This window comes from Pteropus vampyrus, unplaced genomic scaffold, assembly GCF_000151845.1.
Source record: "Pteropus vampyrus isolate Shadow unplaced genomic scaffold, Pvam_2.0 Scaffold66, whole genome shotgun sequence".
Lineage (NCBI taxonomy): Eukaryota > Metazoa > Chordata > Mammalia > Chiroptera > Pteropodidae > Pteropus > Pteropus vampyrus.
Genome location: NW_011888847.1, coordinates 9,047,333 through 9,065,281, shown reverse-complemented (window position 1 = coordinate 9,065,281; position 17,949 = coordinate 9,047,333). Strand labels below are relative to the sequence as shown.

Here is a 17,949-nt window from a genome sequence, read left to right as displayed (position 1 = left end):
AAAACTTTTTGCTTAAAAAAGATTAATCCAGGAAAACTGTAACCTGAGGTCAGACAGGCCAGTTTAAGTACACAGGCTTTGTACTTGAACCTTTGGCTTCAGAAGAAAGGATTCTTAATTCTCTTGGATATAGTATTCACCAACACCTGAGGCAATTTCTGAAAGATTATTATTTTAAAATCATTAGTCTTCATTTATACTCAGACCTGTAGTAAAATAGAGTTTCCAAATAGTTCTTTCTGTGCATACCTCCCTCATCTACAGTACTGTGCCACAAAAATTCTAGGTGCTTCAGTTTCCCTGAACTCTGATCTCTGTTCAACTCAAGACTACCAGGCTCTGTTTGGTTTTCCCCTCCCTGTGCCAATAGTTCAGACGTTGCCTCCAGTTGTAAATTTGGAGAGATTAAAGGATTTACCTAATTTGTTTCCTTTTTCTCAGGGATCATAGGTGGCAGTGCTGTAATAATCTGCTCCTTGAGAAAGTGTCAGGAAAAAACAAACCAAAAAATTTACAAATTTAATTTCCTGTAATGAACAGTTTACCCCTATTTGTAACATTTCTCCCAAGTTGCTAACATAATTTAATACAGGTGGTTACCTTTTTACAAAATAGGGGAAATTGATGGGAAAACAATTTTGGGAACTTTAAAGTCTGTAAAAAAGTCTTTCTATATTGTACTGTGATTACAAAAGTTCACCATAGTTCTGCTATACTTACTGCCACTTTAAAGTCTCTGAAGGAAAGTGGCTTTCATATTATTATGTTACTTTAAGAGTCTTCTTACTTTAAGAACAGAGATAAGCAATATAACTAGTGAAGATGGGAAATACTAAAGAAAGATTATGGTGCATTTAGTCAAAGGAGCTGAATTTATATGGAATTACGTGGGTCACCAAGCTTGGGCCTGAAATACAAAAAGGTGAAAGTTCAGGAGAAAGGAATCAAGGAAATTATTTTTTCTTACTATTTTAAAAAGTGAAAATTTGAAAGAAAAGGAAATCATTAAGACCTCAGCAGAAATATAAGCAGCAGAAGAATTCTGGGTCAGAGGAAGAAAGGAGATGAAGCCTGCATATATATTAGCATTTTTGCTTTCCATGTTGAAAAAAACAGATGGAGTGTTTTACAAACTTGCCAGAGCTCTCTAATATATTTTGTATCTCAAAACCCTGGACCTTAAAAACGTTTATCACTCTACAGTACAAATGTGAACTAGGTGCTAAGGAAGAACGTTTTTCTGGCCTCTCTTAAGATTAGATAAGACTCAGAAATCAGCACACAAGTTAATTTTAGGCAAAAGGTTCAGACGGTTAAGCATAATTCGAATTCTTAAATAGTTTTTTTCAGAAATTTATAATGATGCTTTAACCTCTATCATACCCTTTAAAAAGTTACAGTAAAGAGTAAATTTCAGATCAGTCCTATAGAATACAAATTCCGAATTAAAGTTGATACTTTACACTGGACTTAAGTAATATCCTTAAAGTAAATTTTTCTGCTAGGCCACATACATTATTATAAAGGTAACATAGTTTATGATTTATTTTACCAAGTACTTTTTTGTGTGTGTGTGATACAGATTGGTTTTTGTTGATTGGATAAACTCTATCATTTTTGTCTTGGACAAAGATAGAAACAACATTCATTTACATTTATGCTTTTTAATTTTAGAAACAAAAACCAAGAAATGCCTCATTCCACAAACAAAGAACTGATACTTGGCATTATGGTGGGAACTACGGGAATCAGCTTACTGCTTTTGTGGTACCACAAGGTTCGTAAACCAAGGATAGCGGTGAATTTACCTAAATTTCTTTCTCTGGGTAATACATTCGATTCGATGACTTTGCAAAATGAAACATACAATGGCCAAGGAACAGCAGCAATCTTTCAAGGAAGGCAACTTCAGATATTGGAGAAGTTAAATGAATTACTGATGACTATGGAAAAACTCAAAGAAGAAATCAGAGTTCTTAAAGAAGCCATTCCAAAACTGGAGGAATATATACATGGTGAACTTGGAGGGAAGACAACTGCTCATAAGATAAGTCCTCAGCACAGAGCTAGAAAAAGAAAGCTGGCCACAGTTCGAAGTTCAAGAACAAGTAATAGTTCAGAGGAAGCGGAAAGTGAAGGAGGGTAAGTTTTTTAAAGATGTTTCCCATGTTGAATTGATGATTTATTGCGTTATTACTATTATTTAAGTACTTTTATTATGCATTCCCAGTCATATATTCTGTTACTAACAAGACATAAAAAAGTGATTATTTTGGCATGCATTATAATTAAAACCATATTCAATAGAAGTTAGTATTTAAGCTAGAGTAGACCATGTTGACAAAGAAGATGTAAGTAACTTACTAATGCTAGGTGGCATCACGTGAGTATTGAAGAAGATGGTAATTGTTTGCCAAAATTTGTAACCTATTTTTATATGTGGCCACTGTGTGACCCCCTATATAAGACTTGTCCAATAAATGCAGTCCAATAGAACCTTCTGCAGTGATGGAAATGGTCTAAATTTGTGCTGCCCAGTATGGTAGCCACTTGAAGTATAGCTGGTACAACTGAGGAGCTGATGTTCTAATTTTATTTAATTGTAATTAATTTAAAATAAATAACCATATGGGACTTGTGGCTACTGGATTAAGCAGTGCAGACCTAAAAAGATTTGAGAATGTACAAGTGATTCAGTTTTATCCTAGACTGGAGTAATCCATTCGATTGTATTCTGAAACCAAAAGCATAAATAATATTCTTTTAAGGAAAAAATGATTTATGAATAAAGAAATTATGCCTGACTAGTTTTTTTGAGGAGTAAAGTAGGCAAGTAAATAAAGAAGCACTAGTAAATATGACATAGCCTGAATTTCTTTAGGGCAGAGACCTCATGTTTTCATCCTTATAGTCCTCACAGCTGATATTGCTGGAACACGTCTGTACTTCTTGACCTAAAATATGTACTTTTTTTGTTTCTATTGTTTTTAAAACTACGTCTAGTTTGTTACTGGATCAGTTCAAACCTTTGACCATGTACTGTTTCTTTATCTTTACTAGATTGCATTTAATAGCTACTATTTAGTGAATTAGTAAACCTTTCTTTCAAAAGGAACTAATAGTAGATAAGGCAGGTCTAGAGATAGCCTATATTAAATTGTTTGGTGATCCCCAAGCAATACTTTTTCTGCCTTTCAAGTCTCATACAGATAACCATGCTATCTGAGTAGCAAACTACAAACAGTGAACCTATGTGGATAAGTTTAATATTGTAATGAATGAACACAGAAAACATAACAGAGTTAACCTAGTGCTAATTTAGTGATGACCATTATTGTTATTTTGCATAACTGGGTATATCTGGTATGCCATTTGTACAAATAATAATTAATGTAATAGATGGAATAATTTACATTCACTACACTCAGATCAGCTGAAGATGTAACTGTACATTATAACTGAATTCAGAGTAGTTCACTATCTCCGTTTTGGATAATGTGAGAAAAGTTGAACATGTCAATATACATTAATTCAGTCAATTCTAGTTTAGAGCTAGTCTTTTTTATGTTAAAGACTCAGTCACATTCAGGGTTCTTCTGACTTCCCTCATCCTACTTCCCCTCCAGGTGTGTACTAGGATGCAAAAAGGACTTATCATCTAGGCACCAAGAGAAGGGACATTCAGTCTTGATATCATTTGTTGTCCTTATTGGACCCCAGGAGTTGGGAAGCTCTTGTGAGCTACCTCCAAAGGCCCTTTTAATCATCACTCTGAGGGGTTACTAATTACTCAGATGTTCTAGAACAGCTACTCAAAATGAGGTCTGTGGACCAGAAGCATCAACTTTTCATCTAGTCTGGGAGCTTTATGGAAATGCACATTCTCAAGGCTCACCTCAGACCTAGTAAATCAGAACCTCTTGAAGTGGTGCCCAGGAATCTGCATTTTAACATACTCTCCTAGTGACTACGATGTACCCTTTGTTCTAGAAGATTTTCTAACTGCTGAGATATCATGATGAGATTGTTTTAATTAGTGACAGTTATGGTTACAAGTAAACATGGAGCATAGTGAGCTATATCATGATGGAGTATTGGTTTTGGTGGGGATAGGGTGGCTGAGGTAAGAAAGGAGGAGGTTTAGGTTGACCATAAGACATAATCAACACAGAAGGTGCCTGAGATCATGGAATTGATAGAATAACAAGAGTCAGGAATTGATTGAAGGAGAAACAGATTTTACATGTGTGTCATTGTAAAGTTTGCTAGCTTCTTTCGGGTTAGGTCTAATTGCGGTTTTCTTAAAAATAAACAGTGAGGGGGCAATTTTAGGAATAGAGATTTAAATAAGTTGTCTATCCAGAAACTATTAAACAACTGCTATATATTACCCATACTAGTACGTGATTTCTTTTCTTTTCAAATGTTTAGGCTCATCTGGATCTTCTTCTCAAACCCCAAACACATACACCCAGACCCTTTTTTAAAAAATTGATAATCAGTAGAGGGAGAGTGGAATGATCTGACATCACTTATTACCTTCTTTGGGCAGAAATATTTTTCAGCTTTGAGATCCAATTATAACTTCACCACTTCCTTTGGGCCAGCTCAGTGGGGGAAGTGCTTCTTTTAGAGGCCCTAGATGAGATCGTTAAACAATAAGCTGGCCCAATTTGGGAAAGGAAAGTTTCTTATAGAAACTATATATGGATCTTAATGTGACTTAAGAACAATAGACAATCATCTCACAAGATAGGGGAACAAAATAATAGATTGCTGTAGTGAGAGCCAGTCCTCCTTGGGCTTCTTACTCTCCTACACATCTTGCTAGGTGTCCTAAGAATATAAGGCCCTGAAAAATCTCCCCCCGCTCCCCGCCTTGATTTTTTTAAAAATTGAGACTACTTTTTTGGAGCAGTTTCAGGTTCACAGCAAAAATTTAGGGAAAGACACAGAGATGTCCCATGTAATCCTTACCCTCACACATGCATAGCCTCTCCCATTATAAAACTCCAGCACCAGAGTGGTACGTTTGTTACAAATGATGAACCTACACTGATACATCATAATTGATCAAAGTCCATAGTGTACATTATGGTTCACTCTTGGTGTACATTCTGTGGGTTTGGACATGAATCTCATGGTATCACACAGTATTTTCACTGCCCTAAAAATCCTCTGTGCTCTGGCTATTCATCCCTCTTTCCTCCACAGGCCCTGACAACCACCGATCTTTTTACTGTCTCCATGGTTTTCCCTTTTCCAGAATGTCATAGTTGGAAACATACAGTGTGTAGGCTTTTCAGATTAACTTCTTTTGCTTCATAATATGCATTTAAGTTCCCTCCATATCTTTTCATAGGTTAACAGCTCATTTCTTTTTAGTGCTGAGTAATATTCCATTGTCTGGATGTACCACAGTTTATTTATCCACTCATCTACTGAAGGATGTCTTGGTTGCTTTCAAGTTTTGGCAATTATGAAGACAGCTGCTATAAACATCCATGTGCAGATTTTTGATTGGACATAGTTTTCATCTCATTTGAGTAAATACCAAGGAGCATGATTGCTGGATTGTATGGTAAGAATATGTTTAGTTTTGTAAGAAACCGCCATACTGTTTTCCAAAGTGGCTGTCTTCACTTCTAAAGTGGCTGTACTATTTTGCATTCCCCTAGACAATGAATAAGAGTTCCTGTTGCTCCACATCCTCACCAGTGTTCAATGTTACCTGCGTTCCAGATTTTGACCATTCTATAGATGTATAGTGGTATCTCACTGTTGTTTTCATTTGCATTTCTCTAATGACCAATCATGTGGAGCATCTTTTCATATGCTTATTTGCCATCTGTATATACTCTTTGGCGAGGTGTCTGTTAAGGTCTTTGACCTGTTTTTAAATCAGGTTGTTCATTTTCTTATTTTTGAATTTTAAGGCTTTGTATATTTTAGATAACAGTCCTTTTTCAGATATGTGTTTTGCAAATATTTTCTCCCAGTCTGTGGTATCTCAATCTCTTGACATTGTCTTTCACAGAGCAGAAGTTTATTAATTATTTCTTTCATGAATTGCGCCTTTGACGTTGCATCTAAAAAGTCATTGCTTTTTAGTTCTCAATATCCCGAATAAGGGAATATTCGGGATATTCCTCCTGTTTTTGTTCCCTTCCTAACCTTCTTTGGGAAACCTTTGAAGACATTCCTTTCCAGAGGCCTAAAGCTCTCTGATTCTCACCATACAATTCTCAGTTTGTCATTTGATTTTACTCTACATGCAAGCTAATAATTTATCCAGGTTTTCTCCAATGTAACCTTCTAGGATTTTTATAGTTTTGCATTTTATATTTAGGTCTGTGATTCATTTTTGAGTTAATTTCTGTGAAGGGTATAAAGTCTGCATGACCACCGTTTATCCTGGTCATTTCTCAAGGTTGTGGTGAGAAACCCTGAGGAATGAGGTAATGTTTTTCTCCAGGAGCAAAAGCAAGTTTAGCCGATTTGCTTACTGCTTGCTATAAAAGTGGTGGATTCCCTAAGCTTCGTGTTCTTTTGTTTGTAACACAACTCACTGCAAATGCAAGAGTCTCTAGGCCCTCTGCACTGCCCTAGTAGGACCTGGGGTCAAGGAGAACCAATACAAATATGCTGATGATCACATTGCTTGATTTGCTGTGGGTAATACAGCTCTGTCTCTGACCCAAGAGTAGTATTTCTTCAGTATCCATGGAACAGTAACAGATTAATTTATTAGCTTGCATGTAGAGTAAAATCAAATGACAAACTGACAATTGTATGGTGAGAATTAGAGAGCTTTAGGCCTCTGGAAAGGAATTTCTTCAAAGGTTTCCTAAAGAAGATTGTTAGGAAGGGAACAAAAATAGGAGGTGGTAGTAGAATATTCAGGATATTGAGAAGTAAAAAGAAATATATTTGAGAAGGTATTTTATGTCGTAAGTTGCTACACACATACACTTATATGGACAGTGCAGTATATATACATATTTTTGGAATAACGCTATTAACCTTACCTTGAAATGGGTATAAATTGTTTCAAGGGATTATAAACAGCAGAACAACACATCTTTATAGTCTATGCCTGTCAACCACACAATCAGACAGCATGCTTTACTGCCAAGTTAGCTGAACCTTGTTTCATTTGGGGGCAATGACATTTGCTATTTAGGCTTTTTTACCTTCTCTATATATCTTCGAGCAAAGTTTGTAAAGTTACTTTTCCATATCACTGGAAGTTGTAAAAACATGGGGGTAAAGCATGTTCAAGTGAAAGAAGAATGAGTTAATAGGCCAGAGGTATGGAGGGCAGCTAGTGAGATAGTTCCAAGTCAAGAATTATACAGATATCATATATGGTATTGCCTTCATCCTGTTATTTTCTTATCCCTTGATTTGTTGGCTGACTCCTTGAACATAATGACGTTAGAATACACATTTCAGTCACATGAATTGGAGCTTTTCAGAAAGATGAGCCACAGGACAATTTTATTCTAAACTGACGTCATTAGATTCTAGAGTTTGCTGTCATCACATTCTATGTTATTGCCATGTTAATTCCACATGCAGCTTAAGAATTCAGTCTTCTGACCTGTTCCACCTACACAGGGCAATTTATGGTTTCAAGGTGATGGCTTAGAAAGGAAGGGAGAGATTTATTTTGGATTGAATTCAATATGGGAAAATGCATAAGGTAAGTCTTTATAAAGAAAAAACACTTCTCCATATGTTTCATGTGCTGAAGAACATTGATATACCAATAAACCAAGCTTTAATGCTTCCTTTAGTTTCCCACATAACAATATATGGAATAGCTGGATATTTATATGAAATACTCTCCAGACAGATTCTGTTTGATCCATGGTTAATATTTTTAAATGCATTTATCAACAGTGTATAAATTTATTATACTTAACTCCTTTAAATAGAGTAGTTTAATACTCTCACACAGATAGTATGGTTTATTATTTTTAAAACAGAAAGTTCCCTTTTCCTTTAGGGGATCCTTTAGTTTTGTTGCCCCTGATCTTTCTTTATGCCTGCTTCCCTGAGTCTTTCAACTTACCTTCCCAAGGTTTAATAGACTGGCCAGATACTATTGTGAGTAATTAGAGACAGCCTTTTAGACTTAGGCATTCTTCTGGGTACCTCTGTGTGACCATCCACTGCAGCTGCCATAATTTTCTTATTCCCTGTTGTTTACATATTAATAAGGTGGATGTTATTCTTCAAGAGGCTTGGCAGGTTTCCACTTTTGCTCCCTATTTTTTTCCTCATTTGACACTTTTCTCACTCTAGCTGCTGCAAAGAGGACCAGAGCTTCCAACCAAATTGTCCTGAAGATCAAGTACCTTCAGATCCCCTGCTGCACCACGGAGCCTCTTCTATTATTCAGCCAACCACATCTCTTGATCTTAAAACAAGTCATGCTTATACAATACGTAGAGTCAGTTTACGTAGAGGAAGTAAACATTTATATTCTCCATCAAACACATCTATTCACTCATCTTTCTCTGAAAGAAGATGCTCTTTATTAGCTAAATTTCAGAAAAGCTGTGCTTCCCTTCACCGTCAACAAAGTAGAGCAAACTTTGATTCTCAAGAAAAAAGCAACTTCAGTGATTTAGAATCTTCCTCAGGACATTTTGGCTTTAGATCCCAAATATTTTCCTGTGCCCCTAAACTAAGTATAATTTCCTGTTATGACGGTGCTGCAATTTTTAGTCTTCAATCAAGTAATGAGAACACGTTTAATCCAAGTGAAATTGAAATAGTTTCTAAAAAGTCAAGTCCTACTGATGCTGAACAATGTATAAGGTCTTGTTCTCCTGATTATACTATTAAACACTTTATAAATTTTGAAACAAAAGCTAATTCTTCAGGCCATCAGAACTCAGTTAATAGAAGCACCCATCAACAACAAAGAGCAGCCTCCTTTTCAGTTCCACCTTTTATTTCCCATTCATATCAACAAAATGGAATTGCCACTAATATGCAAGGAAGAAGCCAATTAAGGAAAGCTTCCCTTCATCCTGGTTCTCAAAGTCACAGTACAGATAATTCTTCAGCTGTGATTCAACCACATCCCTCTCAAAGTGTAACTTCTCCTGTTCTCCATAATATTCAATTTTCTTCATTTCATAAAAATACTACGAGCTTTACCCCATTTCAAAATGAAGTTACTGCAGATTCCTTTGAGGATGAAAATATTGCTAACTCGGAAAGATTTGAAGACCAATTTTCACCTGTTGAAATTCCTGAAATAAGGTCACCTCAGACTTTACCCTCTCTTAGAAGGGCAGCTCACATCAGAAGTTTTCCTCCCAGGCACACTATAGTCTGTAGAAATCACTGCTTGGTTCTCATAGATGTGTTCTCCCTTATTAAGCATCACAGCGTTTTCTAAAATAGATGTCTACGTTACAGTCTAAATTTAACTTTAATTGCAGTGTTTTTTGAAAGATAGTTTATTAACATTATTGAAATATGGAAGTCAAAGATTATTCATGTGTTTCAGGCCTGTAACAGATTTGGGACAGATTGACTAGTCCCTAATTTCTGAGTGACTATTAGAATACATTTGTGCTCTGAAAATAACATCAAGCTTTGATATATAGGTCTTCTAAACGTATTGCATTCTTTGAGAGTTTAATATCTTCTTTTATCCTAGTCTTATCATTAGAGATAGTATTTCTAAATACAGCAATATATTGCTGTATTTATCAATTCCCAAATTTTCATTTGTATAAGACTTGCTAGCTATATTTCTCATGCCAGACATTCCACTGACAGATGATGTTTTTACTAATGCAAGGATCATAAGTAGAAACATATTGTCATGGAAATATGTAGAATATATTGAAACCAGATATTTTAACTAAATACTTTTAATCCACATTAATGTATGCATATGTCTAGAAATTCAGAGAACTCTGAAATCAGAGATTAAAAAATGTTTTTATTTTTTAAAAAATATTTTTTCAGAAGTTTTCCAAAATTTTACAAATTTTAATAAAATTTTTATTTAAAAAAGTGTCTCCCAAAATTTTTAAAGGAATATTTTTTAGATTTTTTTCATTATATTAAAGTTTATAAATATATTTATCAGAATAACTATATAGGCAATTAAAAAAAAGTATATAGGCAATTAAAAGTACTTAAGTTAGAATATAATTAGTCTTTTTAAAGGAAAGGAATTTACATTATATTCACTTATTTGTCATAATAAAATGCTGCCTAACTGTATCATTGGTCAAAATGCTATTTTTGTGTTTTTCTCCCCCTTTTTTGTTTGCATAGATCTTAAATTTTTTTTCTATTTTAGTTTTTCAGTTGTGAAATATGCATAACATAAAACTTACCATCTTAACCATTTTTAAGTTCAGTGGCATTAAGTATATTCATATTGTTGGGCAAACATCATCGCCATCCATCTTAAGAACTTTTATCTTACAAAACTGAAATTCTGTACCCATTAAACAATAACTCCCTATCCTCCTCTCACTAGCCTCCAGCAACCACTATTCTACTTTCTGACTCTTTGAATTTAATTCCTCTAGGTACCTTATGTAAGTATAATTACGTTATAGTTGTCTTTTCATAGCTAGCATATTTCATTTAGCATACTGTCTTCAAGGTTCATCCATGTTGTAGCATGTGTCAGAATTTCCTTCTTTTTTAAGGTATACTAGTATTCCGTTGCATATATAAACCACATTTAGTTTATCCAGTCATCTGTCAATGGATACTTTGGTTGCTTCTACCTTTTGACTGTTGTTAATAATGCTGTTATGCACATGAGTGTACAGATACCTCTTTGAGACCCTCCTTTCAATTATTTTAACTATATACCTACAAGTGTAATTACTGGATCATTTGGTAATTTTATTTTTAAGTTTTTGAGGAACTGCTGTACTTTTTTTCAAAGCAGCTAGAACATCTTGCATTCCTCCAAGAGTGCATGAGGATTCCAATTTCACCACATCCTTGTTAACGGTTGTCTGTTTTTGTTTTTTTTTTTAATTGTAACCATCCTAGTGGATGTGAGGTGGTATCTCATTGTGGTTTTGATTTGCATTTCCCTAATGATTAGTGACATTGAGCATTTTTTTATGTGCTTATTGGCCATTTGTATATCTTCTTTAGAGAAATGTTTATTCAAGTCTTTTGCCCATTTTATAATAAGGCTGTTTACTTTTTGGTTGAGTTGTAGTTCTTTGTATATTCTGGATATTAACCCTTTATCAGATATATGACTTAAAAATGTTTTCTTCTATTTTATGGGTTGTCTTTCACATTGTTGATCATGTCTATTTATGCACAGAAGTTTTTAATTTTGATATCCAGTTGATATATTATTTCTTTTTATTTTTTTGATGTTGATGTTGATCAGGCCTTCATTCCCAGAAAAAATCCCACTTGTTCATGGCATATAATCATTTCAGTGTTTTTACAAATCTTTTTGCTAATATTTGTTGAGGAGTTTTTCATCAATATTGACCAAGAATATTGATCTACTTTTCTTTAAGTATGTTTGTATGGCTTTGGTATCAGGTAATGATGACCTCATAGAATGAGTTAGGAAATGTTCTTTCCCTTTAACTTTTGGAAGGATTATGAGTAATACTGGTGTTAATTCTTCTTTAAATGTTTGTGGAATTCACCAAGGAAGCCATGTGGTCCTGGGCTTTCCTTTATTGGGAGGTTTTTGATTACTGATTCCATCTCCTTAATAGTTATAGATCTGTTCAGATTTTCTTTCTTCCTGATTCAGACTTGGTATGTATGTTTCTAGGAATTTATCCATTTTATCTAAGTTATCCAGTTTGTTGGCATACTATCCTTCATAGTACTCTCATAATCCTTTTTATTTCTGTAAAATTGGTAGTGATATCCTGTCTTTCATTTCTGATTTTAGTTATTTGATTCTTCTCCTCTTTTTTCTTAGTCTAGCTAAAGGTTTGTCAATTCTGTTGATCTTTTTGAAGAACCGACTCTTGCTTTAGTTGATTTTCTCTATTATAGTTTTTTATTCTCTATGTGGTTTTTCTTGTTGTTGTTGTTCTAATCTTTATTATTTCCTTCCTTCTACTAGCTTTAGGTTTAGTTTGCCCTTTTTTTCTAGTTCCTCAAGGTAGAAATTTAGATTGTTGATTTGAGACCTTTCTTCTTATAAACACTTACATCTATAAGTTTCCTCCTGCATACTGCTTTGGCTGCATCCCATAAGTTTTGATATATTGTGGTTTTATTCTTATGACTCAAGGTATTTACTAATTTCTCTTGTGATTTCTTCTTTGACTCATTGGTTGTTTAAGAGTGTATTGTTTAGTTTTTACATAATTATGGATTTTCCAGTTGTCCATCTGTTGTTGATTTCTAGTTTCATGTCATTGTAATTAGAAAAGATATTTTATATTATTTTAATCTTTTAAAAATCATTAAGACATGTTTTGGCATAACATGATTTATCCTGGAGAACATTACATGTGCACTTGAGAAGAATGTGTATTCTGCTGTTGTTGAATGGGATATTCTGTGTATGTTTGTTAAGTCAAATTGGTCAGTAGTAATATTCGGTTCCTCTGGTTCCAGTTGATCTTCTGTCTGGTTGTTCTATCCATTATTAAAAATGAGATATTTAAGTTTCCTACTAGTATTTAACTGCTGTCTCTTTCTCCCTTCAATTCTGTCAATGTTTGCTTCATATATTTAGGAATTCTAATGTTTAGTGAATGTATGTTTATTATTGTTACATATTATTGACAAATTGAGTCTTTTATAATTATATAATGTCCTTCTTTGTTTCTTATAAGTTTTTGACTTAAAGTCCATTTTGTCTGATATTAGTATAGCCAGCACTCTTTCCTTCAGTTATTATTTATATGAAATATCTTTTTCATCCTTTTTCCTCTAACCTATGTGTGTCCTTAGTTCTAAAGTGAGTCTCTTGTAGACAACATATGATCCTGATTTTTTAAATTCATTCTAACCTGTGTCTTTTAATAGGGAATTTAATCCATTTACATTTAAAGTAATTACTAATAGTGAAAGACTTATTATTGCCATTTTGTTATTTGTTTTCTGTATGTCTTATATAGTATTTTTTTGTCCTTCATTTCCTTCCTTACTGCCTTCCTTTGTGTTTGCTTGACTTTTGTAGTGACATAGTTTGATTCCTTTCTCATTTTTGTGTCCATGTATTCTATAGATATTTTCTTTGTGTTTGCCGTAGGCATTACGTATAACATCCTATATTTATAACAACTATTTTAAACTGATAATAACTTAATTTTAATTACATATAAAAATCCTTCCTTATACAGTTCCACCCCCCCACTTATTTTATTGATGTCGCATATTACATCTTTATTTATTGAATAACTATTAGCATATACTTATCAATTAATTTTATGCTTTTCTTTTTAAATCTTTTGAGTAAAAGAATAAAAAATGGAGTTATGAACCAAAAATACAATAATACTGGTTTTTAGATTTATCGGTGTATTTACATTTACCAGAAAATTTTATAATTTCATGGCTACAAGTTACCATCTAATGTCTTTTTGTTTCAATTCGAAGGATTCCCTTTAGAATTTCTTATAAGGTAGGTCTAGGGATAATGAACTCCCTCAGCTTTTGTTTATCTGGAATGTCTGAATTTCTCTCTCAATTTTAAAGGACGGTTTTGCCAGATAGAGAATTCTTGGTTGACATTGTTTTCTTTCAGCACTTTAAATATATCATCTCACTGCCTTCAGGCCTACAAAGTTTCTTTTGAGAAATCTGCTGATAGTTTTATTGAGGATCCCTTATTTATGACAAATTGCTTTTTTTCTTGCTACTTTTAAGATTTCTAAGATTTGTCTTTAACTTTCCACAGTTTATGTGTATGTCATGATGAGGATCTCTTTGAGGTTTATTCTGCTTGGAATTCATTGAGCTTCTTGTATTTGTATATTCATGTCTTTCCTAAAATAAGTGTGTCAGGGTGGCTATTATTCCTCAAAATAAGCTCTCTACCCCTTCTCTCTTCCTTCTCCTGGGATTCTCATAATATGTATATTGGTCTGATTTATAATGTTCCATAAAGTTTCTTAGGCTTTTTACTTTTCTTCATTTAAAAAAAAAATTTTTTAGATTCAACAATTTTAAATGATTTCTCTTTAAGTTTGCTGATTCTTTCTTCTGCTTATTTGGGTATATTTTTGATGCCTTCTAGTGATTTTTTTTTTTTCCTAGTGAGGCTAGTTACTGTAATTTTCAGCTTCTTTGTCTCTTATAATTTCTAACTCTTTGTTGATATTTTTATCTTGTTCATATATTGTTTTCCTGATTTCTTTTTGTTCTCTCTCAATGTTTTTCTTTAGTTCTTTGAACATATAACTATTGTCTTGTTAGTCTAAAGCCTGTATTTCTTTAGAGTCGGGTTCTGAAAATTTGTTCATTTGAACGGGGGCATCTTTTTCTGTTTCTTTGTGTGCTTTGTGGTGTTTTGTTGAATATTGCGCATTTGAAAAAATAGCCACCTATCCCATCCTTTGTAGATTGGTTCCATGCAGATGAAGAACCTCACTAATTAGCCCAGTGTGAGGGTTTAAGGTCTTCTCAGGTCCTTTCTAGGCATTTGTTTTCCGTAGGCCTATTTATATGCTTTTCCCCATAGTTCCCTTATATACACAACTGTTATTAATTATCTTAATTTCAATAAGAGTTTCACCCCTGTTTTTCTTGGTGTCTTAGTTGTCCTGTTGTATTCTTTTCTCCATACTCTTTATACCCAGGCTACCTGTGAGTCTGCAGTCCCCCTGTAGCTCTCACATACTATAGTGCCTGCTACTGCTTTTAGTGGCCTCCAATCTGATAACCAAACTATGTCTTCATTTCTGTCTGAGCTCTGAGGCAAACAAAACAGAAACCAATCTCTCAGGAATCCCCTAGACATGTGAGAAAATAAGATCCACTCTTTTCCTCCTGTCCCAGCAGAGAAGAGTAGAATTGGACAATTTCTTCCCAGCCATGCTGTGCCATGGTGAGCAAAAACACCATGAAGTTTACCACTGTTTTGAGTATGGCTTTTTCTTTCTTGGGCATTCACTTGTTTACTGCAAATCTTTGACTGGTTTCTAGATCTCCCACAAAGCTGTTTCAGTCTATTTTTATTTATTTAGTGTTTTCATAGTCCACCATCTTGCTGACATCAGTCTCTTTTATCATGTATCTTTTGAAAAACAAAATTGGGAAAGTGAGGTGTTGGGTAAGGCTGAGCAAAGGGAACTGAATCAGGGTGCCTGATGTAGGGAGAGACTACAGTACTATAGCCAGGTATGCTTTGTTTATTCTGATGCAACACACTTGATATAGCTTGTAAATACACTATTTTATTTTCACAGTAAATAATGTAATTTCCTCTTAAGTGTAAGTATGCCTTCAGAGACGCTATTATTGCTACTGAAGCTAGTAATTATGCAGAAAGGAAGAGATAGAGAACATGGCATAGTTCCTATTCAAATTAGGAGCAGCAAATAGGGCCAGAAAAAGTGTATGAGGAGACCAGTGTTTGTTGGTAAATTTGGTTATTTAGAGTGAACTACTCCAGGCCTGCTAAAAGAGTGTTGGGAAATTCTGTTTGACATCAGATAATCTATGAAATGCCTTTTTCCCTCCCAGTATAAATCTAAACGCTAACCCAAAGTTGATACAATTTCCCCAGGCATATTTAGATATGCCCTATTTTTAAATTTTGCTTTCAGAACTTTCTCATAGTTTTTGATAAATGCTCAGTTATTAGTAGAAGATCCCTGTCCAAAGTAAGAAAACTATTTTCCTACACTTGAGTGTTTCTTAATGTTGGAAAGAGACTAGCCTAGATGTTCTCTTTTGTTTTGTTGGCCAGTTTGTGTATTATTATGATATTACCACATTGACTTACTATAGCTCTTTTATACTATAATTCTGATATCTGTTCTTTAAAATTCTCTTGGCTCTTCTTGCAGTTGCCCTTTCATATTAATTTTAGTCAGGTTAAATTTTATAGGAAAACACCATTGTGGTTTTGATTGGAATAGCATTAAAAGTATAGGTTAATTTGGGGCCATATGAAATCATTTTAATGTTACGTTTTCCTGTCTATGGATGTGATATCTTTTTCCATTTATTTAGGTATTCTTTAATGTCTTCCGATGACATTTTGTATAGAAAAGTCATTTTAAAAAACTGTTATAGCATTTTTCCTTGGTACCGCATATTTTTTCTGCTATTATTATAAATGTTATATTTTATAAAATTACATTTTCTAACTTGTTTTATAGATAGAAGGATATAATCAATTTTCAAAAATTCATTATAGATGTAAGTTTTATTTATCTGTAATTTCTGTTGGGTTTGTTATTCTGTTGAATAATATTCAAATGGTAACAGTTCTGTTTCTTCTTTCCCAATTTTTATAATTTTTATTTGTGTTTCTTTTAATGTTATGCTAAGAGGATCTGCAGTACAATGTTGAATAGAAGCAGCAATATTGTATATCCTTCTCTATTCCTGATTTTAAGAAGAAAGCTGCTAATATTTCATCATTAAGTTTAAAGTATATTATAGTTTTTAGTATATAAAAACTTCTGGTCAGAAGTTCCTTTCTCTTCCTTGTTTATAGGTTTGATATTTCTTTTGTCCTGAAATGGCATTGAATTTATTTTTAAAAAATTTTTTTGGTAAACACTAAAATGATCATATAGATTTTAAAATTTTATCTGTTGTACCAGAGAAATTTTCTAATGTTAAACTGCTTTTAGTACTCAGGACAAACTCAGTTTGGTTAAGATGCTTTCTTTCATGTTCATTGCAGTTTTTTTGGTTGATATTTTTGAAAATTTTTCCATCTATATTTCTGTATGAAATTGGCCTATGATTTTCAAATTTTATACTATTTTTGTTTGTTTTAGGTATCAATTTTACTAGTTTCATAAAATCTGCTGAGAGGTGTTCTCTCTTTTTTAATTCCTTAGAAGAATTTGAGTCAATCTAACTCTTTGGATATTTGATAGAATTCACTATAAAACTCTGTTTTCTCTCTCTCACTCTCTCTCTTTTTTTGTCGCAGAATACATATATAAATTCTAATTTAATTTATTTAATGGCTATAGTGGTATTCAAGTTTTTGTTCTTTTTTCTTATAAAAATAATGTCTTTATTGAGATATAATACATATAGCATAAAATTCACCCTTATAAAGTATACAGTTTGGTGAGTTTTAGTTTATTCACAGAGCTGTACAGCCATCATCACTGTCTAATTTCCAAACACTTTCATCACCTCATATAGAAAGCCTATACTGTGTACCCACTTATTCTTTATCTACCCTCACCCCTAGGCCCCATCAACCATTTCTCTACTTTGTTTCCATGGCTTTGCCTATCCTATACATTTTATAAAATGGAACCATACAATATATGACCTTTCACTTAGCATAATGTTTGTTCATGTTGTGTCATGCAACAGCACTCATTCCTTTATATTACCAAATAATATTCCATTGTTTACCATTTTGTTTATCTACTCATCTATTGATAGGCATTTGGGTTGTTTTCATTTTTTGGCTGTTATGAATGATGTTTTAATGAACATTCCTGTGCAGGTTTTTATGTAAGCATATGTTTTCAGGTCTCTTAGATAGGTACTTAGGAGTGTAATTGCTGAGTCACATGGTAACTCTGCTTTAACATTTTGAGCAACTGCCAAATTGCTTTCCAAACTTGATGCACTATTTAACAATCCTATCAGTAGTGTAGAAGGGTTCCAATTTTTCATTGTCACTTGTTTCCTTATCGCTTGTTTCTTTTATTCGAGACATCCTAGAATGTGTGAAGTGATATTTTATTGTGAGTTTTGATTTGCATTTCCCTAATGACTAATGATATTGAGGATCTTTTTGTGTGTTCA

At 33.5% G+C, this 17,949-nt stretch overlaps 1 protein-coding gene across 2 annotated transcripts in view; it reads left to right on the top strand.

Moving 5' to 3' along the window:
* Positions 1-17,949, top strand: part of RMDN2 (regulator of microtubule dynamics 2) — a 51,912-nt gene that overhangs the window by 4,151 nt on the left and 29,812 nt on the right. For both annotated transcript variants that reach the window (XM_011361400.2, XM_011361401.2), the window contains one exon: positions 1,675-2,142. In XM_011361400.2, coding sequence (XP_011359702.1) covers positions 1,675-2,142 — 468 coding nt within the window. The remainder of the gene's footprint in view (positions 1-1,674; positions 2,143-17,949) is intronic.